The sequence below is a fragment of the Cervus elaphus genome, chromosome 5 (assembly GCF_910594005.1).
Source record: "Cervus elaphus chromosome 5, mCerEla1.1, whole genome shotgun sequence".
In the NCBI taxonomy this organism is placed as follows: Eukaryota; Metazoa; Chordata; class Mammalia; order Artiodactyla; family Cervidae; genus Cervus; species Cervus elaphus.
Window position 1 is genome coordinate 65,194,738 of NC_057819.1, and position 27,900 is coordinate 65,222,637.

General features: G+C 41.1%; 1 protein-coding gene and 1 pseudogene across 3 annotated transcripts in view; one reads left to right on the forward strand and one right to left on the reverse strand.

Annotated features, from left to right (window-relative positions):
• Positions 1-10,057: 10,057 nt before the first annotated feature.
• The window catches only part of MND1 (meiotic nuclear divisions 1), an 80,484-nt gene continuing 62,641 nt past the window's right edge, over positions 10,058-27,900 (forward strand). Inside the window, exons 1-4 of one of the 2 annotated variants that reach the window (XM_043902647.1) lie at positions 10,058-10,316; positions 15,956-16,021; positions 24,534-24,591; positions 26,779-26,927. In XM_043902647.1, the coding sequence (XP_043758582.1) occupies positions 10,314-10,316; positions 15,956-16,021; positions 24,534-24,591; positions 26,779-26,927 (276 nt within the window). In that variant the 5' untranslated portion in view covers positions 10,058-10,313. The remainder of the gene's footprint in view (positions 10,317-15,955; positions 16,022-24,533; positions 24,592-26,778; positions 26,928-27,900) is intronic. The other variant, XM_043902646.1, reaches the window with a different exon arrangement.
• On the reverse strand, positions 25,086-25,654 carry LOC122695656 (annotated as a pseudogene). The gene has a single exon (XR_006341457.1). The product of XR_006341457.1 is annotated as an NADH dehydrogenase [ubiquinone] iron-sulfur protein 4, mitochondrial-like (transcript).

The window sequence follows — 27,900 nt, forward strand, 5'->3', positions numbered from 1 at the left end:
TTTCCAGGCTGAACGTTCATTTATTTAACCCACTGTTCTCTCTCTTAGTGAAGGAAAGTGAAGATCCGTTCTAGAACACGTGGAAGATATCAATACCTTAATCAAACTGTTCACACTAGTGAGACAAGGCTTAGTTAATGGGAATGTTTTCTCAAGTCCCTTTCTGATAGTTTGTTGGTATCTAGAAAGGCAGCAGGTTTCTGTGTGTTAGGTTTGTGCCCTGCAGCTTTACAAAACTAAGTTGTTAGTGCTGGTACTTTTGTTGTGGCATCTTGAAGATTTTCTGTGTTCTGGCATCATGTCATCTGCAAACAGTGATGATTTTAATTACTTCTTTCCAGTTTGGATTCCTTTTATTCCTTTTTCTGGTCTGACTGCTGTGGCTACTATGTTGAATAAAAGTGATCAGAGCAGTCATCCTTTTTTTTTTTTCCCCTGATCTTTCAGGAAATGCTTTCAGCTTTTCACTATTGAGTATATTAAGTATAATGTTAGCTGTGGACTTAACACATATGGTCTTTGATATGTTGAGGTATAGCCCCTCTATACCCATTTTGTTGAGAGTTTTTATTATAAATTGATGTTGATTTTTGTCAAAAGCTGTCTGCACGTGTTGAGATCATTATATAATTTCTGTTCTTGATTTGTGGATGTTGAACCATCCTTGCATGCTTGGGATAAATCCCACTTGATCATGGTGTATGGTTCTTTCAATGTATGGTTAAATTCAGCTTGCTAATACTTTGTTGAGGATTTTTGCATCTGTGTTCCTCAGTGATGCATACATGCGAAGTTGGTTCAGTCATGTCTGACTCATTGCAAACCCATGGACTGTAGCCCACCAGGCTCCTCTGTCCATGGAATTCTCCAGGCAAGAATACTGGGGTAACGGGATTGGCCTGTAATTTTCTTGTTTTGTGAACTCTTTGTCTGGTTTTGGTATCAGGATGCTGCTGGCCTTGTAGCATGAGTTCAGAAAGCTTTTCTTCCTCTGCAATTTTTTTGGAATAATTTCAGAACATTCTCTAAAGGTTTGATAGAATTCACCTCTAAAGCCGTCTGGTCCTGGACTTTTGGTTGTTGGGAGGTTTGGGGGTTTTGGGGGTTTTGTTTTTTAACTGATTCATTTTGGTAATGGTAATGCTCTGTGAGTGAGCTTGGTCCTGGGGTCTGGCTGCAGGACTCACGGGTCCCAGAGCTGGTGTTACATAACTGGTAGGTGGAGCCAGTTCTCGCCACAACTGACTATGGGGTCTGGGGTGTTCCAGAGTTAGTGTTGGCCTGCTGGTAGGCAAGGCCCAGGTCTGGTGCTGACATGTTGACTGGGTCCTGTCATGGCAGGCTGCAGGACTGCCATTGTCCCAGGGCTGATGTTGCCCCTGTGGTGGGTGAGGCTGGTCTGAAGTCTGGAGCAGGCTTAGTGATGGGTGGATCCAGGGCCCAGCAGACTGTGGGACTGGTATCTGCCTGCTGGTGGGCAGAGCTTGGTCCTAGGATTCTCCGGCTGCAGGGCCCTGGGGGTTCCAGGTCTAATGTCTGTGTACTGGTATGTGATGCTGGGTCTTCAGCCTCTGGTGGGCAAGGCCATGTCCAGGGATGGCTGTGGGCTCAGGGACTCTAAGGCTGCCCCTCTGCTGTTGGATGGGGCTGTGTCCCTGCCCAGTTAGTTGCTTCACCTTTCGTGTCCCAGTACGGGTGCCTCCAGGCTGGTGAGCACTTGCGTAACGGGTCTTGAGGCTAATAGGCTGAAGAAGGCCTCCAAAATGGTGCTTGCCAGCTTCAGTGTCTTTGTGGTAGAATAAGTTTTCCAAAGGGCTGCCACCAGTGTCTGTGAGTCCAGAGTGAGCTCCAGCTGCCTCCTGCTGGAGCAAGAGACTCTCCAAGATTAGCAGGTGGGTCTAACCTTCTTCTGTGGGACCTGAAGCATGTGAGATTTTGTGTGTACCCTTTAAGAGTGGAATCTCTATTTCCCTCAGTCCTTTGGGTCTCCCAAAAGCCCTACTGGCCTTCAAGGCCAAATAATGAGGGGTTGTCAGCTAGGGCTTGGACCTTTGAGAGAGCCTCTGCAACCATCATTCTCTTGTGTGGAGGCCACCCAGCCTGGGGTAGGAGTCTTGACTGTACCGCAGCTCTGCACCTCTTACCTGGCTCACAGTTCCTTCCTAGTCCCTTCTTTATTTCTGTAGTTGTAGAGGATCTTTTCTGGTGGGTTTCGGTCTTTTCAGCAATAGTGGTTGGTGCTTACAGAGCTGTGATCTTGGTGCGCCCTTGAGAGGAGGTAAACCCGAGGTCTTTCTGCCCCATCTTGGAAACTCCCTCCCATCTGACCTTCGACGCCCCACAAGGCCTAAGGATAGGTAAGCCCTCAGTCTTGAGTAGTGTGTGAACTTCATGCTTATTCATTTGTTCTCTTATAAAGGACTCTTGTCTTTCTTCATTGATTGTAAACAAGTCATTGGTTTAAACATATGCATACAGCATTTTTCCTGATTTATTTATAGGCTTTTTGGTTTTTCATTAAGTCCATGATTTATATTTTGTGTGATGAGATGAACACTAAAAGTTATTACGATTAGAGTAGCCTTTGTTAAAAATAGAGGAACACTACAAAAATTTCTTTGTTTTACTTCTTGGAGGGTTAAATTTCCATAACAGATGAAAAGTCTGAAAGAAAAACAAAAAAAAAAACAAAGAAATAAAAAAGAAAAAAAAAAAAAAAAAAAGTCAGAAAGAGATGACCTGAATTAGTCTGGGAAGGAGAGACGAAACAACAAAAATGGAAGAAAAAAAAAACAAAAATGAGAAACAGGACCAAAGGTTACACTGCTAACTAGTAATTGTGAATATTAGTTTTACTGACACCTAATTCTGTTTTTCACTTACTCTTTCCATTTAACCAAGTAGTAGTTGCTGTTGTGGCCTCTTTGGAGGTTTTATGGAGTCAGATTGAGGGTGAGGCACTTGCCCAGGTTTTCGTATATCTCAGATTGCTTTTTAGGAACTTGGTTCATGTAAAGCCAAAGACAGCACTTTCCAGAGCAGACAAAAGGTTCAGTTAGAGGTGCAGTTTGTTACTGCCTAGGATAAGAGACAGGAGGGCAAATGACAGTCTGTCCTCAGCCAGCTTCCTGCCTCTCTTTTGCTGCCATGGTCTTTGAACAAACGCCTGCGCACTAGACTTTGGGCTATGTGTAAGGGCTGTTAGGACAAATAATAAGACCTGTAGTCTCTAAGAGCTGACAGTGTGGTTGTTGAACTAGACCAGGTAATTACAACACTATGAACTGCTTTTATATACCTTCATTAGAAAATATTTACTGAGTCTAGGGTCCCATTCTAGCTACTAGGGAATAGCAGTAAACCAAAATAAAAGGTCCCAGTTCCCATGGAGCTTTATGCTACTGGAATGAGACTTAAATGAATATGTACAGGGCTGGCTACATAATCTACTATGCCTGGTACAAAATGAAAATGCAGGACCCCTCATTCAGAAGAATGGAAAGACTTTTCCCTTCTTTTTGTGGTGTCTCTCTCAGCCTGTGGTGGTGTTTATTTGCTACGTAATATCACAGTCCCTGGGGCAGAGGGATATTCACCAGGGGAGTGAGGACACTCACACACCCCTGAGGCTCCCACCACGACTCAGATTTGCCCCATGTGCCCAGTCGTCACCCCCCTGAGAACAGAGGATGATGGGCTGTTGAGAGGGGCCAAGGATGCTAGCAGCTATTAACTCACCCGGGGGGAAGGCAGAGAGGTGCTGGGGGGACCGCCAACCCAGGCTTGCTAAAAGAGGGCAAGAGAGCAAGCTCTGCAGGGGAGAACTGATAGTTCAGTATCGTGAGGCTAGACAGTGCTCGAGAAGAAATGATGAGAGATGAGGCACGGTTATCAGAGAGAGTTACTGTCCCTGTTTTCAAGGAGTTTATGTCCCAGATGGAAAGGTTCAAAGAGTGTTAATACCTATATACAGAACAAATTAAGGTAGGTGCCATAAAAGAAGTGTCAATAACCATAATAGAAAGTCCAAGTTTTCACATGTTGGGTGGGGACAAGCTGTCTCCCCTGTGTTCACCTGAGACGTCCACAAACTTCCATTCTCTTGGGCCAAAAAAAAAAAAGATTGTAAAGATTTTTAAATGCCAGAGAAATGTACGTACCTTTAGTGGAAATATATACACCTTTCCTCTCCTGTCTCATCTTCACTGCTTCCTCACTCCCAAATGAATCATAAAGTCACATTTTTGGTTTTCCAGTGCTGAAAGAAGTTATGTTTACACTACCCTGTAGCCTATTAAGTGTGAAGTAGAATTATGTCTTAAAAAACAATATACATACCATAATTTTAAAATACCACTAAAAAATATTTCAATAAATTTTTTAGAAAAAATGCTAGCCATCACCTGAGCCGTCAAGGAGTTGTAATCTTGTTGCTGGTGGAAGATCTTACCTCCAGGGTGGTGGCTGCTGACTGATCAGGGTGGTAGTCACTGAAGGTTGGGGTGGCGGTGGCAGTTTCTTGAAATAAGACAGCGAAGTCTGCTGCATTGATTGACTCTGTCATGAATGATTTCTCTGTGGCATGTGGTGCTGTTTGATAGCATTTTACTCACAGAAAACTCCTTTCAAAATCGGAGCCAGTCCTCTCAAACTCTGCCACTGCTAGATCAACAAAGTTTATGTAATGTTCTAAATGCTCTGTCTGCACAGCATCTTTACCAGGACTAGATTCCATCTCAAGAAACTAGTCTTTTTACTCATCCATAAGAAGCAACTCCTCATTCATTCAAGTTTTATCATGAGACTGCAGCAATTCCGTCACATCTTCAGGCTCCACTTTGAATTCTAGCTCTCTTGCTGTTTCCAATACATTTGCAGTTCCTTCCTCCACTGAAGGCTTAAACCCCTCAGAGTAATACAAGAGAGTTGAAATCAACTTTTCTCAAACTCCTCTTATTGATATTTTAACCTCTTCCCATAAACCACACATGCTCTTAGTGGCATCTAGAATGGTGAATCCTTTCCAGAAGGCTTTCAATTGACTTTGCCCAGATACACCACAGAAATCACTACCTATGGCAACTATGGCCTTACAAAATGTCTTTCTTAATAATGCTTTAAAAAATAGTATAGAAACTACTCTCTGATCCATGGACTACAGAATGGATGTTGTGTTAGCAGGCATAAAAACATTAAACTCATTGTACTTCTCCATCAGAGTTTTTGGGTGACCAGGTACATTGTCAATGAGCTGTAATATCTTGAAATATTTTTTCTGAGCAGTAGGTGTCAACAGTGGGGTTAAAATAATCAGTAAACCATGTTGCAAACAGATGTGCTGTTATCCAGGCTTTGTTCTTACATTTATAGAGCAGAAGCAGAGCAGATCGAGCATGATTCTTCAGGGCCCTAGAATTTTCAGAATGGTGGGTAAGCCTTGGCTTTGACTTAAAGTTGCCAGCTACATTAGCCTCTAATAGTGTCGGCCTGTCCTTTGAAGCCAGGCATTGACTTCTCTAGCTATGAAAGTCCTACGTGAAATCTTCTAATAAAAGGCTGTTTTCTCTACACTAAATATCTATTTGTTTAGTGGAGCCACTTTAGCTTGATCTTCTGGATAACTGGCTGAAGCTTCTACATCAGGACTGCCTGCTTCACCTTGCACTGTGGTGTTAGGAGACAGCTTCTTTCCTTGAACCTCACGAATCAACCTCTGCTAGCTTCAACCTTTTCTCCTGCAGCTTCCTCAGCGCTCTCAGCCTTCAGGGAATTGAAGAGGTTTACAACCTTGCCATAGACTAGGCTTTGGCTTAAGGGAAGGTGGCTGCTTTGGTTGTCTCTCCGGATCCCTCAGACTTTCTCCACATCAGCAATAAGGCTGTTCCACTTCCTCATCATTCATGTGTTCACTGGAGCAGCACTTTTCATTTCCTTCAAGAAATTTTCCTTTGCACCCATGACTTGGCTGTTTGGTGAAGGAGAGCTTAGTTTCAACCTGTCTGCTCTTGACATGCCTTCCTCACTAAGCTTAATCATTTCTAGCTTTTGATTTAAAGTGAGAGATGTGTGACTCTTCCTTTCACTTGAACACTTAGAAGCCATTTTAAGGTTAGTAACTGGCCTAGCTTCAATATTGTTTTGTCTGAGGGAATAGGGAGCCCTAAGGGGAGACAGAAAGATGGGGAAATGGCCGGTTGGTTGGTGGAGCAGTCAGAACACATACAACATATATCAATTAAGTCCTCCGTCTTATATGGGCATGGTTCATAGTGTCCCAAAACAATTAACAATAGTAGTAGCATCAATGATTACAGGTCACCATAACATATAATAATGATTAAAAAGTTTGAAATATTGGAAGAATTACCAAAATGTGCAATAGAGACACAAAATGACCAAATGCTGTTGGGGAAATGGTGCTAACAGACTTGCTCGACAGAGTTGACACAAACCTTCAATGTGTACAATACACAATGTCTGCTAAGTGCAAGAAAGGGAAGCATAATAAAGAGGTGTGCCTATTTCAGCACATCTCTGCCTCAGTCTCTGTTCTTCCAGGAACTCAAACTAAGACAGGCAAGGAACACTGGGTTCCCCAAATTCCTATAGGGATTCCCTGGTAGTTCAGTCGGTAAAGAATCTGCCTGCAATGCAAGAGACCTGGGTTCAATACCCGGGTTGGGAAGATCCCCTGGAGAAGGAAATGCCAACCCACTCCAGTGTTCTTGCCTGGGAAATTCCACCGACAGAGGAGCCTGGTAGGCTACAGTCCATGGGGTCACAAGAGTCGGACATGACTTAGTGTCTAAATCACCATCAGGTTCCTGGTCTAGAAGAAAGGTTGTGGGTAATAGATGGGCATGTCCCTTTGGGCCTGCACAGTCCTTGGCCGTGGGGCGTGATGTGGCTGGAGTGGGGCCAACATGCCCCTCTACAGAGTAAGGTCTAGGGCAAGCAGCAGTCACCCAGATGGAAGAGCAGCACTGACTGGAATATAAAGGCCACACTGAAAGGTGTGGCCTGTCTAGTTCATCCTCACATACTCCGCAGGCAGCAGATATTCAAATTTTTTAAAATTAAATTAATGTGTGTTTAAGGATTTTGTAAAACACCAATCTGTTTAATAAACCAATGCCATTTGAGTATTATAACAAAAGCTAGGTGGTGGATACTTGATCCAAATTCATGATGCTACAAATACGTATTTGCTTTCATACTTAACTTACATACTACATCTGCCTGCTCCATAATATTGCAAAACTTAGAGCATCTCAAGGCATCTGAATGGTCTATCAGATAGTTTTGGAATTCTGTTGGTGAAAATAGTAAATGGGAAAGCACTACTTGATGCAAATATATAAATTTTTCCAAATATCCTATGTTTTTTCACCTGAAAACCATATCTAGTTATCCCTAAGCCAATGACTAGGTAATGTTCTTAGAAACCTGGTAATTTATTTAACATACATTTGTTGAGTGTCCATCATGTGTCAGGCACTTTACTAAGCCTTGGTGATACCCAATGGTTGGCTCAGTTTTTGCCACAGAAAGGAGTCTGATATTAGAGGGAAGCTGTCCAAGTAAATAATCACAAAGTGGATCAGGGTGCTGTGATAAAACTGTACAGAGATCCTATCTTGTTGTGGGGAGGTGTGAGGAAACAGAGAGAAAAAGACTCAGAGGCCTACCTGAGCATTTAAAGGATGGAAGGATGGGAATGGCTTGTGGGATCTTAGTTCCCTGACCAGGGATTGAACCCAGGCCATGGCAGTGAAAGCACTGAGTCCTAACCTTACTAGACCAAAAAGGAATTCCCAAGAAAGGCTGTTCTTGATGGAGCAGAAGGTATGGCAGTCTGAGAACAGATCAGGTAAGTTCAGTTCAGGTCAGTCACTCAGTCATGTCCGACTCTTTGTGATCCCATGGACTGTAGCACGCCAGGCCTCCCTGTCCATCACCAACTCCTGGAGTTTACTCTAACTCATGCCTGTTGAGTCGGTGATGCCATCCAACTGTCTCATCCGCTATCCCCTTCTCCTCCCACCTTCAATCTTTCCCAGCATCAGGGTCTTTTCAAATGAGTCAGCTCTTCCCATCAGGTGGCCAAAGTATTGGAGTTTCAGCTTCAACATCAATCCTTCCAATGAATATTCAGGACTGATTTCCTTTAGGATGGACTGGTTGGGTCTCCTTGCAGTCCAAGGGACTCTCAAGAGTCTTCTCCAACATCACAGTTCAAAAGCATCAATTCTTTTCCATACATGACTACTGGAAAAACCATAGCCTTGACTAGACGGACCTTTTTTGGCAAAGTAATGTCTCTGCTTTTTAATAAGATAAAGCTTCCCACAAATGCCACCTTTATTCTGACAACTTTATATAAACACCAGTTTAATTGCTTAATATTTGTCTTAAATATCACTTTAATTTTTTACTGACATACTTATTTCAGCTGTATCTTGAGCAACGCATGAGAGATCTAGGGTCATTGTGCATGCATGTGTGCTCAGCGTGTCCAACTCTTTGCAACCCCGTGGACTGTAGCCCACCAGGCTCCTCTGTCCATGGGATTTTCCAGGCAAGAATACTGGAGTGGGTTGCCATTTCCTCCTCCAGGGGATCTTCTCCTCCCAGGGATTGAAACTGCATCTCTTGTGTCTCCTGCATTGGCGGGTGGATTCTTTATCACTGTACCACCTAGGAGGTCCCTTGAAAAATCTAGGGTATGGTGCATTAATTATAAATTTTCTAGTTCTAATGTTAAAACACTAAATGGATAGCCTTTTATTATTTTAAAATCATCTTATGTACCATCAAGAGAATTATACTGAACTCTGGAAAAACCAAATTAATGGAACTCTAAGTAATTCAATATATCCTTGTCCTGCTTCTGTCAGAAGCAACAGGAGATGCTGTTACTGAGTCTAAGCTCATACTGCTCCCTGCACAACACGGCAGTAATCAAGAGACAATGTATTGGGGTGAGAAATTGGCTATATTCAATAAAATGGCTTTATTCAAAAAGCCAGCAAACCAAAAAGATGGTGGGCTTGTGCCCCAAAGACCAATGGTGCCTGAGTTAGAATGCAGGTTCCTTTTATACTAAAAGGAGAGGGAGTAAAGTCAAACACTTCCTGGTTCCCATCAGCCTCTGGAAAATTCGAAACTGTCTCAGTCATGTCCGACTCTTTGCGACCCTATGAACTGTAGTTCACCGGGCTCCTCTGTCCATGGACTTCTCCAGGCAAGAATCCTGGATGGGATGCCATTCATTCCCTTCTCCAGGGGCTATGCCTGACCCAGGGATCCAACCTGGGTCTCCTGCACTGCAAGCAGAGTCACAGGGGTGTGTTAATTTCTTCCCTCTTGCAGTCATTCACAGGTGGGTCTGGTCAGGAGGTTTCCTGTGAGCTTAACATTGGTATTTTAGTTTACTGCTCATTACCTGGGAAGCAAGGTTCCCAGAGATGAGCCATTATACCTAGTTAAGCTTATAGGCAACATCCCTTTAGTTATCAATTTATAAGATTCAAAGGTTCTTCCCTATTACAATGCAAATTCCTATTTTAGTAACATTCCTTTCTAGTGAAATCATTATAGTTTAAAATGGTTCAAGATAACACAATTTTCAGAATAACTGAAAAATCTGAGTTAATTTTCTAGCACCTTGTCAAGTAATGAGGTAGCATATTTTTGACTGTTTTGATTTGAAATTCATTCTCTTCTATTTAAAAAAAACCCTAAAAGAAAGGCAAACATATAAACAAGGGCATTTTTAAAATCTGGAAAAGCAGTGGATAGCGGTTACGTAAAAACTGGGGCATAAAATTAAAAGAGGAAAGAAAATCCGCCCGAGACCAGGCAAATCCGGATGGACGAAGGCAGTATTTCCTGCCCAGCGGCCAAAAGGCATCAGTTTTTTGAGGCAAACTTGGGCCGGTTTCCGCGGAGTGAAGAATGACGTCAAAGGCGAGGGCTCAAGACTTCCTCGGAAAAAAAAAGTGGGGGGTTACAGTCAGCACCAAGGACGGAAAAGACGGAAGCAGCTGCGAGAGCTTGTTGGCCAGCCTCTAGGGCGCGGACGGGCGGGACCAAGCAGGCCCCGCCCCAGAGTAGGCCCCGCCCACCGACCGGCAGCTCGCCGCCGCCGCCAGGGGTCGCTGCGCGCCGCAGGAGCGAGGGCTGGTCTTTCTGCCCCTCCCCTCGCTGCTCCGCCCGCGGAGCGGTGTCGGCGCCAAAATCAAACCCGCCCGAGCCGGCCCCGCCCCTCGCCGCGTGCCGGCGCCGCCACCGGAAGACGAGCCGCCGGCGCCATGGTAAGAGCCTGGGCCGCGTTTCCCGGCCCCCTTCCTCCCCGCGGTCCGGCCGCTTAACCCTCCGGCCGTGTGGGACCCCGGCCTGGCCCTGGGCCCCTGGCGGGCTGCGGTGGCCGGCCTCCCCGCCGGGTCAGTCGCCGCGTCTGCCCCGCGTTTTCCGGCTGCCGCTGTCCCAGCCCAAAGCAGGCATGCAGCGCCGGGACCCCCGCTTTATGCCCCTCGCGCCCTCCCGGGCCGGTTAGATTAAATGCGGAGCGTTCGAGAACGTGCCCCGGGTGTCTCACAAGCTCAGCAGTCTAACAAGGCCAAGAGTCGCTTCAGAAGCCGGGCCCAGGCTCCCCGCCTCCGGCCACCAGAAGGCGCCGCCCCCGCCTGCGAACCGTGGGGGAAGGGACATTGAGGGCCCGAGGGCTTCGCTTGATCTCTGGCGATTGATGGTTTTGTGCATTGTAGCATGTAGAGCACGTTTCAGAATTCCTCACAGTTTCTAAAGTGACCGAAAGAATCTCCAATTTATGCCAGTTAGAGGATTTCTGTGAAAATGCACCTTTTTTTACTGAAGGGCAGGACTCATTATCAAAGTTGCTGTATCAGGCAAGCACCCGGGCTTCCCCGGTCGCTCAGACTGAAGAATCCACCCACAACGCGGGAGACCTGGGTGGGAAAGACATCCCACCACCCCCGCCCCACCCCCAGAGAAGAGAATGGCACCCCACTCCGGTGTTTGCCTGGAGAATTCCATGGACAGAGGGGCCTGGCGGTCTGCATTCCGCGGGGTGACCGAGTCTGACCCGACTGAGCGCGCTCGTGAAACTGCACTGTCTTGGTCAGACGTGGTCTTGTGTGGCCCAGTGAGTTCAGTCTTGGTTAGATTCCAAACCATCTCTTTGTTTTTGCGAGTTTAAATCATTTTCATAAACCTTCAGAGTTTCTTCTCTCTCTGCCCCCCACGTCTCTTGGCAGAGAATCAACGTCTAATGAAATGGATCACAGATTTTAATATCGTATTTCAGTTAAGTGGCCGTTATTTATTTTGCCAAGCTAGTGGTGGATGGGGATCTAGGTTGTTCAGTGTTTATTTGAAGGTAGTTGTCCAGATGTAATCATAACTGATAACGGCTTCTTTGTGGTTAGACTAACAGCCCAGCCACCTGGGCATAAAATGATGTAGGAAACCAAACAAGCACACTTAAATCTGGTACCAGTGCGCCCTCATATATTTCTGTTTATAGTTACTAGCCAGATACAACTGACTACTGTGTTAGCTTTTTTTGTTTTTGTCTTTCACCGACCACCTCTACACCTGCATCACCTTCTAATAAAATGGTTTAATGTGCCTTTAACTCTTCTCTGATGTTCACCTCTGTTAATGGAGAAACATGAAACAAAATTTTTTGTAAGAGACATAGTTCCCACTTTTCATGTATTATTAAGAAATAAGTTTAGTGTTATACAAAGATAACCGTTCTTCTCTTTCCTGATTGTTAATTAATAGCTGTTTGCTTCAACATGGTTATGCTTGCTGGGTAGACAATTGTTATAAGTCCAAGCATGTTTTTGAAATTGGAGATACTTGGTGGGGTCTGCCACTTCTGAAGGCAGCAGCTATCATCTACTTTTAATTTTTCAAAATTTTACTAGTGATCAACAGAGCTGACTTTAGGTGTTTTTTTGTTTTGACTGCACAGCATGTAGGATCTTAATTCCCTGACACGGGATCGAAACACTGCCTCCTGTAGTCCCAAATCACTGGCCCTCCAGGGAATTCCTGACTTTAAGATTTTTTTAACTTATAATAGGAGAAGATTCCTTTCATTTTCCTAAAGTCAAGTGTTGAGTGAATCTCTAACTTATACTATTAGGAGATTTTCTTTAATCTTAAATTTTACTTGAGCCCTTGTTGATTTTTTTGGAGAAATTTCTAAATATGAAGTAATATGGCATCCTTTTACATTAGTTATTTTAACTCTGGCCATGATACTCTCCTACCATGATTAGAAATAAGCATTCTTTGTAGTGGTTAAGGAGAGTGATGAATAAATTAGCCCGAGACCAGTGTTAACCAATGATAACATGTGTGCATGCTAAGCCGCTTCAGTTGTGTCTGACTCTTTGTGACCCCGTGTGTCGTAGCCCACCAGTCTCCTCTGTCCTTGGGATTCTCCAGGCAAGAAAACTGGAGTGGTTTGCCATTCCCTTCTCCGGGGGATTTCCCGACCCAGGGATCAAAGCCGTGTGTCCTGTGTCTCCTGCATTGGCAGCCAGGATCTTTCCCACTAGGGCCACCTGGGGAGCTCATCCATGTTTCTTGAGTCACTTTCATAAGCTGCTGAGCTGAGTGATAAGAGCTTTCTTAAAACTGCATGCCCTCAGGACACTAGGTTCTCCCCATTGCCTACCTCTGCGAGGCAAATTCTTGTGGAGTCCAGGGTCTCTCAAGGAGCAATTTATAATACTAACATGTTAAGAGCCTTTTCTAAAGCGTTAGATCTGTTTTCCAGTGATGCAGCCACGGATTGAAGCCCTAAGAGCCCCACAGTGCCCCTAACTTAACCTCTAGATTCTAGGCTGAGAAAAACCGTTTTCTCAATCTTTGGGCACAATATGATCCCATAATACCCCCTTTCCCCTACCCCTGTATGCCTGCCCCTCCTCCTCCCCGCTGGTGACTGCTGGTTTGTTCTCTATCTGGGAGTCTGCTGCTTTTTTGTTTTGTTGACTAGTTTGTTGTATTTTCTAGATTCCACATTTAAGTGTTATCATACATTGTTTGTCTTTCTCTGGCTTATTTCACTTAGCCTTCCAAGTCCGTCCATGTTGCTGCTTTTTCATGATCGAGTCATAAGAATCTGTGTGTGTGTGTGTACCACATCTTTATCCATTCATCTTTGATGGACACAGGTTACTTCCATATCTTGGCAAATGTAAATAATGCCAAGATGAACATTGGGGTGCTTGTATCCTTTTGAATTTGTGCTTCTATGGGATATATACACACAGGAGTGGAATTGCTGGATTATATTTTTAGTTTTTTGAGAAAGCTCCATACTGTTTTCCACAGTTTTTGCAGCAATATACATTCCCACCAAAGTATTCGAGGGTTCCCTTTTCCCCACGTCCTCACCAGCGTTTGTTATTTGCGGCCGTTTTGATAATGGCCGTTCTGACAGGTGTGGTGAGTATCTCACTGTGGTTTTGATTTGCATGAGAGGAAAGTGTTTTAGGTAGAACAGCATTTTGTAAAAGGCACAGAGGAAATTCCCTGGTGGTCCAGTGGCTGGGACTCTGTACTTTCACTTCAGAGCGCCTAGGTTCAATCCTGGGTCACACAAGCTACGCCTTGTGGCATGGGACCAAAAAAAAGGCCCAGAAATGGGAAAGAGCATGCTGCAAGTGGAGAACTACAGGGGTTTTTGTATTATAGCTTCACTTGCTTAGCTCTTCATGTTATGGTAAATGTGAGGTGGGGAGTGGAGCTGTGAGAGGTAGGTTGGGATCTGATGGTAGAGAGCCTTGTCTGTCACTCTAGGTGACTAGATACTCCTGGGTGGTTGGGAGCCACTGGAAAGTTTTAAGCAAGGGAGAGGCATCGTTAGTTAGATTTGCTTTTTGGCAGCATGGAATGTGGCCTTAGAGGATGGGACAGAGTGTGGTTAGCAGACTGCAGATCTAAAGTAGGCCTGAGCTTAGGTGGAGGCATTAGGGGTGAAGCAGACAGGATAGATTTGAGAAACAGCTAAGCACAGAGATTGGCAGGATTTGGTAACTGGTTGGATGTGAAATAGAGATGTAGGAACCTAGGGTGACTGCCAGGTCTCTGGCTTGGGTAACAAGTGGCATCTGACTACTGAAGATCCAGAAGAGCAGGTTTGGGGAGGAAGTGTGGGAGAGGAAGACGTCAGTTTAGACCACCCAAGTTTGAGTCTGTTCAGCAGGCAGGTAATTAAATGTGATTGGAGTTCAGGCCCCCATCTAGCCCAGAAATATAAAGATTTGAGGTCTTACATGAAAACAGGTAAGATCAAAGAAAGGATGTGAGGAGATGAGGGGATCAATAGAGAAAGAACCTGGGGAACTGCAGTATTTGAGAATGGACAGAGGAAAAAGAGAAAAATATTAACTTTGAAGCTACTTATTTTACCTATACAATCATCAAGGAACACTGGATAATTTGCTGTGAAAATGAGTGCCTGCATTTCTAGGCCATATATTCTGGAATGCATTCAGAACGGCAATTCCAAATTCCTTTCCCTGTCTAGTGTTGCCTTTCACTTCTGATGCAGGTTTTGATTGGGTAGGTTTATTACTATTGATTTATTTATGTCTGCTTTTTAAGTGGTGTATTTTAAAGTTCTTGCTAAACAGTTTTTATACCCCTATGCGTGTGTGCATGCATGCTAAGTCGCTCCAGTCGTGTCTTGACTCTTTGCAACCCCATGGACTGTAGCCCACCAGGCTCCTCTGTCCATGGGATTCTCCAGGCAAGAATGCTGGAGTGGGTTGCCATGCCCTCCTCCAGGGAATCTTCCTGACCCAGACATCAAACCTGCACCTCTTACATCTCCCACATTGGCAGGTGGGTTCTTTACCACTAGCACCACCTGGGAAGCCCATATTCCCCTATAATCCCATGCAATTTTTGAGAAAGATGCAGATTACTTCAAAAACATTGATGTGGAATCTTCCATGAGAGCACTAGGGATTATGGTTCTCCTTGTCTTTGTTATTTTCTGTAAGTACTTGCTTTGAGGGAATTTGGTTTTTTAAAAAATCAGACTTTAGGTATATACTCTATAAAATATAGAGTAAAATTTATTATTAGCAGTACATTTCAATTACTCTTAATTATCTTAACTTCAGATTGGCTAAAGGGTAGCTATAGGATAATAATCACCTGAAGTAGGCTTTCATTTTCTACTTGCACATGTTGTCCTTCCTCCAGCCTGCCCTCCACATGCTACGTTACTCTGACTCCCTGCTTTAGAAATTGCCCTGTTGCTCCTGAGTTGCCTGGAGTAAAGTCTACTCTCTAACTGGACAGTCAGCCTGCCGTAATCTGGCCCCAGACAACTTCTCTCATCTCATCTGCCACACCCTGTACACCCTCATTCATTTAATAATTGCCCCTAAGTGTTTGTCTCTCTGGAGCAGTCCATGAACTTCCATCACCCTGTGCCTATGTGTGGTCTGTCCAGGATACCCTCCTCACTGTTTCTCAACTTGCTAAAATCCGACTCATCTCTTGCCTTCCTAGCTAACCCTTCTTTCTCTCTTTCCTGGGTAGAACTAATTCATTCTGTCCTGGGTAGCAATTTATGCATGTACCGGTTCATCAATGAGAAGCATTTTATGTCGTTTTTCTTTGAGAGATTAACTCTTTTGAAGGTAGATACAGTGATTTATTGATCATTTGATACATATTGAATTTCTACAAAATGCCAGACTGTCTCAACCACAGTTATTATAATGGCAGCACCTACCACAAGGCCTGGCTATGAGATTTATTAACCCTCTTGTCTCAGACGAGACCGTGCATTATTTCTAGTAATGTTTTGAAACAAGTTGTCTTAAAAAGCATTGGTTTTTTGTTTTTAAAGCAGTTTACTTTTTAACTTTTATGCCTAACTTTTGTGCTTCAGTCGAAGAAAAAAGGACTAAGTGCAGAGGAAAAGAGAACCCGCATGATGGAAATATTTTTTGAGACGGTAAGTTGTTTCCCTTAAGATTTTTAGTACGTTGTGCCATTTTCTCTTTAAGTATATGTCATCCAGTGTTAACTGTACCTTTTTCACTAGAAATCAATACCAACCAATTTCCTGAAGAATGAGTAAAATTCAACAAACATTTGTGGCTTCTGTGGGCTGTGGAGCATGAAAGAACCCTACACAGTGTTTGTAGAGTCTCTTCTATTCAGGGGCTTCCCTGATAGCTCAGCTGGTAAAGAATCTACCTGCAATGTAGGAGACCTGGGTTCAATTCCTGGGTCGAGAAGACCCCCTGGAGAAGGGATAGGCTACCCGCTCCAGTATTCTTGGTGTTCCCTTGTGGCTCAGCTGGTAAAGAATCCGCCTGCAATGCAGGAGACCTGGGTTCCATCCCTGGGTTTGGAAGATCCCCTGGAGAAGGGAGCAGCTACCCACTCCAGTATTCTGGCCTGGAGAATTCCATGGACTCTACAGTCCATGGGGTTGCAAAGAGTCAGACACCACTGAGCAGCTTTCACTTTTCTGTCCAGACTGCCCTACCCTCTGGCACCGTAATTTTTTTTTAACTCTATGTTGGAACGTAGTTGACTGACAGTATTGTGTTAGTTTCAGGTACAGCAGAGTGATTTGTTTATACATATACAAGAATCTCCCTTACAGTACAAAAGGATAATAGCTTAAATGGACTCCTGTACACAATCCTGTGGGAGCATGAGCGGGCCACCCTAGTCTCAATGCAAATGGCTCAGGAAAGGCTTCACAGCACCTTTAAAATGGGAAGGATTTTGTTTGCTAAGCAGATGATCAGAGAAGTTGTGGACAGAAGAACCTTGTGTTATTGCTTGGTCTCACATCTTGTTTTTTTTTCACATTAATTATGCTGCTGTATATTGACATATCTGGATATGAGATTTATTAATAGTAATAACAGCCCCAAAATATGTATTAAGAACTTAGAACAAGGTTGGAAACTTTTCTAGAATCTGTAGACATAACAGTGAAGTAGACGGACAAAGGAGCTTAGATTCTTATTTAGGGAAGCAGAAAAGTAATGCTAATGTTTTGATGTTGACAAAACAGAGTAACAGTATAATAGAGTCCAACGAGATGCAGGGGAGACACTGTTCTAAGTACTTTCCGCATATGAACTCATTTAATCCTTAAAATTACCTCATGAAGTAACAGACTGCTTTATATTGTCCCTATTTTATAGATATAGCATCCAGAGGTATAAGAAGTTTAGCTGACTTGCCCTAGAGCTAGCAGATGATAGAGCTAAGATTCTGCCCTGTCTGTCTTGACTCCGGCATCATTAAACACTGGTATACTATTGACCTGGGCAAGGATTTGTTGAGGGAATGGTTTCAAGGGTTAACTTTTGCCATATAATCCTAGATTTTAAAACACATAATTCATTTTTTTTCACAATTTATGATGACTTTAATATCTAATTCCTGATAACAGTGCTTTCTAGATGTTTTTGTCATCTTGTGATGTCAAAGTATGTTGTGCCTCAGTTGTCAGATATTGATGCAAAGAAAATTATAACATGATTTGTAAATCTACAACTACAGCATAGAAATAACTGCCATGAATTGTTACCCCCTTTTGTTGATAACAATCTGTACAAATAGTTCAGTAATTTTAACATCATAGGTCTAGCCTATTTAAACTTGTAGATCGTGTTTTAGAGAAACTAACTTAATATTAAGACTTGGAGTATGGGAGACAGAGGAAAAATATGCTACAAATAAACTTGCTACAAAGCTTCTGGCTGGGTAAACAAGTATGAAATAAATCCACAGTCCCTTGTCTGCAGACTGAGTCCAGTAAGCCCTGAAAACTAAAAAGTGCTTTAACAAGCTAGCCAAACCTAACCCTGACTAACATAAGACAGCTAACATAAGACAGTCACATATAAATGTTTATCTGAATATTTATATATTTTGCTGCAGAAATGTTCATATGTGGTATGTTGAAAGTGTTCTGCCATACACTGTATGTGTCTCATATTACCCCTTCTACACTTCAGAAAGTTTCAAAGTCAGGAACACAGCTTTCTCCAAAATTGTGACACTACCTGCAGACCCTTGAGTTTTACAGCTATCATCCACATATAAAAAATGGAATATACTTTGAAATGTCGAAGTAACCTAAGCCTTATCTTAAGTCTCTTGACTACGTTCATATCTAAATGCTTTAGAGCATACATTTTATAATTTAATGCCTAAATTTTATTAACCCAGTTATGGGCAGCTCCATATAGCATGGTGATAGTTCAGAGCTTATATATTATTTTTCTTCAGTGATTAAATGCAACTCATAGTAGAAGACTGCATACTTTAAATGAGGAAGGAGCGCTTCAACCACTTTTTCTATTTTTCTCAGTTTTCCACAGAATATTAATACCACTAAATTAATTTTAATTCTGCTAATGCATATTAGGCATGTACATCTTTCCTGCGTGTGATGCTAATGTAACGAAGATAAATAAGGCAGCAAAGGCCTTCCCTTAAGGAGGCCACTGATGCTTTTCTGCCTCTGAGAGACTTATCTTATTGTCCCCTTTCCATGGTCACGTATCAAAATCAGAGGAACATGGATTAATTAATCCATTCAGCAAATAAGCATCTATTAATTTCCAGGCATAGTTCTAGATACATTATTGAACAAAATAGAGAAAAAGCATACCATTTTTATAATTTAATATTTCAGTGACCCTGAGATTTCCTCAGTGTGGACAGGATGGGCTTCCCAGGTGGCTCAGTGGTAAAGAAATCACCTGCTAATGCAAGAGACGTGGGTCCGATCCCTGGATCAGGAAGATCCCTGGAGGAGGAAATGGCAGCCCACTCCAGTATTCTTGCCTGGGAAATCCCATGGACAGAGGAGCCTGGAGGGCTGCAGTCCATGGGTCATAAGAGGTCGGACAGGACTGAGCACACAGGCGCACATGGACGTCATGTTGGGTCTGCTGCAGTGTAGAATGAGCCACCAGACTGCTTCCCTCAGTTCTTCTCATTTCCAAGTCGGTTGGTCATTTATCTGTGTTATGGCTTCGGCATATGTATATAAGGACGCCTCCATTCACACACTGGAGAAGGCAATGGCACCCCACTCCAGTACTCTTGCCTGGAAAATCCCATGGATGGAGGAGCCTGGTGGGCTGCAGTCCATGTGGTCTCAGAGTCGGACAGCTTAGCAGCAGCAGCCATACACGTACATATTAATACATATGCACACACTCTGCCTCACTTGATAGCATTCTGTTGGTAACGTCATTGAAAAATATTATGATCTATAAGTTTTCAAATACTGCTGGGTAGTATCCAGTATAGAATATTATCTTGAGGCTCTGAAAGTTTAAATATGATGCCATACTATTTCATTTTTCATGTCCTTGCCGGAAAACTTCTGTTTTTAATATCAAGCTCACCATAGTGATTTCTTCTTGGATTGTACCTGACTTAGATTTAGAGTTCTTGACCCTATCCCTGACTTGTTGTGGAAACTTGCGTAAGTTAATGTTGCACATAAAATCAGTTAAGTAATGGTAGGTACAATTATGGTAGATGCAAATAATGATACTATAATGTAGGATTTTTTGAATGTGGTATGTTTTTCTACGGGAATAATGTCAGAAAGGTCCACCATTTGTGGTAGATCCAGTGACAGTCCTTTTACAAGGACTTACTGATGCAGCACATCTCGTTATTTGCATATATAGTGCTTTATTCCTATAATGGGTAAAAGGTAAAATAATTATAGTAGGTTTTTTAAAAGTAAATCTAAGGTTAGATTAATAAAAATTTCTCTTGTGATTTTGGTAGTGTCTATGTGTAAAAGTGTTTATGTATACATTTATGAGCTTTACTGAAATTTTTTTAGGTCTGGGGTAAACAATTCAACAGTATTTCTCAGACATTAATATATAAATATTCACCTCAAATGCACATAGCTGGTTAGCCATTTGTTTATGTTTTTATTTTTTTACGATATCTTCGTGTAATGTTGGGGCTTCCCTATAGCTCAGACAGTAAAGAATCTGCCTGCAGTGCAGGAGACCTGGGTTCAATCCCTGGGTCAGGAAGATCCCCTGGAGAAGGGAATGGCAATCCACTCCAGTATTCTTGCCTGGAGAACTCCACGGACAGAGGAGCCTGGCGAGCTACAGTCCAAGACTGTAGAGTCCAAGACTCTTGGAGTCACCAAGAGTCAGACATGACTGAGTGACTAACACTACTAATACAAGTATCTGTTCTTTTTCAAACTCTTTCCCCATTTAGGTTACTGCAGAATTTTGAGCAGAGTTCCCTGTGCTATATAGTGGCTCCTTGTTGGTTATCTGCTTTAAATATAGTGGTGTGTACATGTCTGTCCCAAACTCCAGTCTGTCCCTCCTCTCCACCCTTCCCGCCAGTAACCATACGTTTGTTCCCTAAGTCTGTGAGTCTCTTTCTGTTTTGTAAATAAGTTCATTTGAATCTTTTTTTTTTTTAAGATTCCCCCTATAAGCAGTATCATATGATATTTATGACATTTGTCTTTCTTTGTCAGACTTATTTCATTTAGTATGATTATCTCTAGGTCTGACTGTGATGCTGCAAATGACATTATTTCATTCTTTTTAATGGCTGAGTAATACTCCATTGTATGTATGTACTACATCTTCTTTATCCATTCATCTGCCAGTGGACATTTAGATTGCTTCCATGTCTTCTTGGCTATCATAAACAATACTGTAATGAATATTGGGGTACATGTATCCTTTCGGATCATGTTTTTCTCTGGATGTATGCCTAGGAGTGGGATTGCTAGATCATATGGTAGCTCTATTCTTAGTTTTTTAAGGAACCTCCATGCTGTTTTCCACTGTGGCGTGATTATCTTTAGTTGTGTCCGCTTTTGCCTGAAAAAAGTAATGCTAACAGCTCACATCTGCTGCGCTCTTCTAGGCACACACCACTGTTCTAAGCACCTGGTGTGTCTGATTGTATCACTTTTAACCCTCCGAAATCACTACTGTTATCTTCATTCTATAGACCTGGACTTCTGAGATAACAGCGTAAAATACCAGCCGTGTATCTCAAAAAAAGACATCTCAAATAAAGAAGTGATAGTACTAGGATAAAAACCCAGGGAGGATCATCTGATTATAAAGACAGTGCTGAATAAAGCTTCTTTCCATTTGTTAGCCTGTGTATGGTATAACATAGGGGTCCCCAACCTCCGGAGCTGGGCCATAGCAGGAGGTAAAGCAAGCGAACCTTCTGAAGCCTCGGCCGCCGCTCCCCGTTGCTCCCCGTTGCTCTCCTTTGCATGTATTACCTCCTAAACCCCATCTGTGTAGTAATTGTCTCCCGTGAAGCTGATCCCTGGTGTCAGAAGGCTGAGAACTGCTGGTGTAACGCATGGTGTGACGCCCCCTAGGCCTCCTTGCTTTACTCCAGGTGTCTGTGCCCGCCACTAGCAGGAAACACGTTTGAAGTTTCTGCTCCTGTGTGGCAAAGCCAGGATTCAAACCCTGTCTCCTGGCTCCAGAGACTCTTCTTCACCATGTTGCAATATGGTGCCTTTTTTCATTTTCAGGTTAAAATCCAAACTTTCGACCTACAGAAATATTAATTTCCTATGTTTTATGTCTTGACAGGATCTTCAGAGTCTAGTTTGGCCCAATCTACTGGCTATTTTCCTTATTTACAAATAAGAAGTAGGTGGGGAAATGGCAAAATAGAATATGAAATTTAAAATAATGATAATATTCTCATTTTGGTTATGCAGACTCTCAGTAAAACAAATATTGTGAGTTTTTTTTTTAACTGTTTGCTAAGTGAAATCTTACTAATCTTCCTTACGAGCAATGACTTAATAAAAGTCATTGACAATCCAGAACAGAGCCTCATCTTAATAATGATGTAGGTGAGGATTATGATTATTTATTCTGCTGAGTTGAAATACTTTTCCTATGGTCTCAGAGCCAGAAAAGTAAATTTAATTCCTTCTAGGCAGTGGAATACTGGGGAGATTATTTTGTCCTTTATGATATTGTTAATTTTCTCAAATACCAAAGTTGCTGTTTCTGATTAAACATTTTTCAACTCTGCTTTCTATAACATTAAGACATTGATGACTAAGATACTGTGACTATAACAAGTATTAGCAGGTTAAAGAAGTTCAATAATTAGTGAGTTTTTAATGTAAAGATAGAATTAATTGTATTAACTGACTGATTTCAATTCATATATTCCTATACATTTTCATTCATATGAATTGTTGTTGTTGTTTAGTCGCAAATTGTGTCCATCTCTTTGTGACCTCATGAACGGCAGCAGGCTGGCTTCCCTGTCCTTCACTATCTCCCTGAGTTTGCTCGAACTCATGTCCATTGAGTCGGTGATGCCATCCAACCATCTCATCCTCTGTCATCCCCTTCTCCTCCTGCCCTCAGTCTTTCCCAACATCACGGTCTTTTCCAATGAGTCAGCTCTTCCCATCAGGTGGCCAGAGTATTGGAGCTTCAGCTTCAGCAAAAGTCCTTCCAGATTCAGGGTTGATTTCCTTTAGGAATGACTGGTTTGATCTCCTTGTTCATATGAATACATACATTTATTCCTATTATATGTTTGTATATTCCTATTCATATTGACTCATATGAATACATACATAGATTTATTTGAAGTTGCTAATATAATAGAAAAAGAATTCTTTGCCTGTTATTCTTACTCTTAGGAAGAAGATGGCAACAGTACAGCTCAAAGACAGAGAACTGGCATCCGAAGTCTGTTTTACCTAATAGCTTTGTGACTTTAAACAAGTTATTTGATCTAAGAAGCAAAAGGCTAATAGTAACTTGCACCTACTTCACAGAGTTGGTATAAGGATTAAATGAAATAATCTATAAAACATTGGGATGCCCAGGTCATAAGTGCTTAATTAAAAGTTAATCTAATATTATAACTGTGTGTCTTCAATGGTATCTTTATACATAGTTTTGATTTTGAAAGTTAGAACTGTTGTGTTCTTTTCTTTATTATCTCTCTTTAACGTAGGGGAGAACCAGTATTTACTTGAGGCCATTTTCTTCGTTCTCTTAAATGACCACACAGTTCTGAGGCTAGTTCTTTGCAAGCCTATTTATTTACACAGCAGCCCCACTGAGGCAATTGGTATGTCTGGGGCTGTTCCTTGATGACCACATATAGGCAGATGTCTCAATGCATTCATGTTCTTTTTCCAGAGAGTCTAAGATATTTGCAAATAGTTTGATTAATTGATTTTTTAATGCATAAAAGGCCTGAAGTTAGTAATTTATTGCATGTTCTCTGAGACTACAGAATTTTCTTTTAATAGTTGATCCCAGGTGTGCAAAATTTTGTTTCACAGTCTATTAATAGGACCAGTGACTTAGTATTTTCCTGAATTTACTAAATCTTAAGTGTAGTGAGATGGAGTTACCTTTTCCAACATTTTATTATTGAAGATGAGAGAATTTCACAGTGAACACCTATGTGCCCACCCTAGATTTCACCATTAACATTTTATACTCTACTTGCTTTATCACATAAACTCATCTGTCCGTTCCTTTACCCATCTGTCAGTTCATTTTTTTTGTGAGGGTTGTGTCTGGGGTACTGCTCTTTTGTCAGGTATGTTCTGTGAATATTTTCTTCTCGCCAGTCTTTTCAGTTTCTTATAGTGCCCTTAAATGAGCACAAATTTTAAATTTTTATGATGTCTAATTTCCATCCTGTTGAAGTTACCGGTTCAAGTTTATGTTGGGAGAAATGGATCGCAGATTTCCATAACAATAATCACAATAGTTCTAATTACTGAATACTTCAGTCTTTTCAAATGTTTCACTTCTGTTATCCAAGTTCTTTTGACCAGTTCAACCAAAGCTTATTACAGGAAGAAAGGAGTATTCTGCATAGATTTGTTTTTCCAGCCATAAGATTGAATATTCTATGTGTGTATCTTCCCCACAATGTTTTGCTTTGCATGTGATGGACATGTAGCATGTATAGGTTAATGATTGATAGGCAGCCATGAATGGCTGTTTTTCTTATTTAGGTGTAGCTCTTCCATGAAACCTTAAATGTAAACAAATCTTGACAGCTGTCTGTTTTAGTTAGAGCTGCTAAGTCTGTGATGTACTAAGCAAAGAACTATTTGTTTTCTGTAAATCAAAGTGTCAGAGAAACCAATTATCTCATGTTAACAAATGATTCATCATAACTAGATTTTATACTTCATTGGAAAGATGTTATGTTCTGCCCTCCAGTTACTTTAAGGGATTGTATGTTCATGGAAACTCTGTCCATTTTATGTTCTGTTGAAGGTATTGAACAAGATAATTACAATTTCTTCTAGCTCTAAAATTCTTGATGCTATTACACTGTTCATTTCCAGGTGTAGTTTTCTAATACAATATTTTATAAACATAATTATGGTGAATATATAGTAGAAAATAAATACATGTTTTTCATCTTTTTTTTTTAACTCTTTTAAACAGAAAGATGTATTTCAACTAAAAGATATGGAGAAGATTGCTCCCAAAGAAAAAGGCATTAGTAAGTATCAAAGATGGGCCAGAATGTTTTGATGAATACTGGTCATCTTTCCTGCAAATATTTCACTTCATGGAAGCATAAATTTCTAGAGATGAACAATGTTTGTTAAAGTCCTTATATAATGTTTCTAGGCCATGACCAAGATTCTTGTGTTTGGAGTATCTGCTCTAGGAAAACTAAGGTGGAATATACACGCATGCCTGTATGCACACACACACACACACACATACATACACACCATTATACACAAGCCCATTTATGTGTATAATTTAGTTCAAAAGAAGTAAAACAGTTCATGTATGTTCTGGTATTTGTTAATGGGATTTACCTGGTGTGTAAGTGTTCTACAGCCGCTGTAACAAATTACTGTAACTTGGTGGTTTAGCACAGTGGAACCTTTATTCTCGTGTAGTCCTGGAGGCCAGACTCTTACTATAAATACTGCACAGCTGACTTTATTCACAGTCACGCATAGAGATACAGTCCATGCCAACCTATTTTGTGGATACTCTTGTTCTTTTATTCCAAGAAGAGTTTGCACCATAAGACTTGGACTTAGGTTTCAGAACCTTTCTCTCCTCAACGTCTTAGCTCCATCCATTTGTTTCTGCAAAGGCAACTGCATCTTCTTTATACTGAAAGTCAGAACCAGGTTGGATAAGGGATCAGCTGTTGACGCCCAACCCATCAAAGGATTTTCCCATCTCTCTCTGGTATCAAACTCCATCTTCCATTTCTTTGTGTTGTTTACTCCAGACTGCATGTTATTGTGAGCAGGAACAAAGATCCTGGCTTTTCTAGTTTTGATATGCTCTTCTGGAACACCAGTTAAAGTAGTAATATCCAATATTCCATCAGCTGTTATGAGCTGCGTGTCTCGAGTTTGGTCTTGTGCCAGCCTCCACGTGGAAGTGCTCAACGACCTGGTCGAAACCTTGGAAACAGAAACGGCAGCTACAGTCACTACCCTTCTCCCCCACAACGCTTGCCTCAGCTCCAATTTTAGGCTTTTTAGATGGATTCTCAAATTGCCTTCAGGAAAGGCTATTATACTCAAATTCATTTCTCAGAACTGTTATTATTCTTAGAAGTCTTTGACATTTCATTTCAGTTTGTACTATTTTATGAATGAGGTTGACTGTTTTGCACTTGGTGGAGATTTTATTTTTTTTATTAAATCTTTTAAGTTTTTAATGAGTTTTATTAAATTTGGGGGTTTGCTCTAGGAAAAATTAAAATGGACTCTATGGATAATTTCTTGGTATAGTTCTATTAATAATAAATAAGAATGATCTATGAATTTATCAAACATTTGTGAAATATGACTTTGTATTTTTATATGGTATTTTTAAAACTCTTTTCTGATTTTCAGTCTTACCCCTAATTATAACATCCAGTTTATTTCTTTCTTTATTGCTTAATTTTTCATAGTAGTTTTCTTTTAGTTTCCTTAGCAAAAAAGGTAGTGCATGTTTATTATTGGAAAAAAGAAGAAAAACGAGCAAAAAGGAAATACAAATATTTCTCTTAACCTTGCATTCTGCATAACTACTGTCATATTACTGAATACTGTCTTCTAACTTAGTTTTCTATATAATACATTTTGGATGTACATATATCCAAGCCATTAAATATTTTGTAAAGTAAATTTATTGAATGCATGGTATATTTACCCAGAATATCCTTTTAAGAGTTCAGTTATTGTACTAATTTCCAGGGTTTTGCTATGAAAAACAGTGCTTTAACACGCATCCTTAAGCATTATTTTCTTTAGCTAAATTTGTAAAAGTGGAATTTCTATGTAAGAGTTACACATAAATCTGTTTTTGCTATATTTTTCTACTATATTGAGGAGTACTTATATCTCTGAATCCTTTATTATAATGTTTAGTGTTTTAAGTAGCCAAAAAATCCTATCTCATGCTTTATTTTACATTTCTTCAATTATCAGTCAGTTTCACCACTTTTCTTGTTTATTGCCCATGCATGTTTTATAGATGCTTATTGATGTATTTTACTTTTCTGTTGGAGTATTTGCCTTTTTTGTAATTATTTTTAAAAGCTCCTTATTTATTAACTTATTAACTCGATCTTTAATATTTATTGCAAGTGTTTCCCCAGTTATTAGCCTTTAATTTGATTTATGATGTGTCTTAATATGAAGTCTTTAAAAATTATCTCTCTTAGCTGCTATGTCAGTAAAAGAAGTCCTTCAAAGCTTGGTTGATGATGGTATGGTTGACTGTGAGAGAATTGGAACATCTAATTATTATTGGGCTTTCCCAAGTAAAGCTCTTCACGCCAGGAAACGTAAGTTGGAGGTTCTGGATTCTCAGGTAGGCCACCACAATTTAAAATAATAGATTTGTTTTTTAAGAAAGAAATTTGTTTTATTTAATCCTCTTCCTATTTAGTGGTTTCTGTTAAATTTTTAACGTGCATTATTTGACTCACAGTCTAAAGATAATCAAAATCTCTTTTTTTCCAAGGGGTGCAAAGACCTTAGAATGTTCTAACTCTCATCTCACATGCTGTGATATTGTTTTCTAGTATTTCAGTTCTTTTTAGGTTTACAGAAAAATTTGTGGGAGGGTACAGAGAGTTCCCAAATACACCCATGCAACCCCCCAACCAAATACACAGTTTCCCTTATTATTCACATCTTGTATTAGTGTGATACAGTTGTTACAGTTGACGAGCCAGTGTTGATACCTTATTATTCACTAAAGTCTGTAGTTTACATTAGAGGTGCATTCTTTGTGTTGTGCATTCTGAGTTTTGACAAATCTATAAATGTCGTGTATCCAACATTATAGTATCATGCAGTGTAGTTTCACTGCCCTAAAAATCTCCTTTGCTTTACTTATTTCTCCATCCTTTCCTCTCCTCTAGCCCTTAGCAACAACTGATATTTTTTTTTTTTTTTTTAATGTTTTATTTATTCGGCTGTGTTGGATTGTAGTTCTGGCATGTGGGATCTAGTTCCCTGACCAGGGATCAAACCCAGGCCCCCTGCATTGGAAGTCAGAGTCTTAGCCACTGGACCACCAGGGAAATCCCCAACTGATATTTTTAAGGTCTCTAAAGTTTTGCTTTTTCTAGAATGTCATCTGGTTGGAATCATTATAGTCTGCAGGCTTTTCAGAAGAAAGAAGAGTGGCTTTTTTCACATAGTGTGCATTTTAAGTTTCCTCCATGCCTTTTGGTGGCCTGGTAGCTCATTTCTTTTGATTGATGAATGATATTCCATCCCATTGTATGTACCAAAGTTTGTTTACTCATTCAGCTATTGAAGGAACTCTTGGTCGT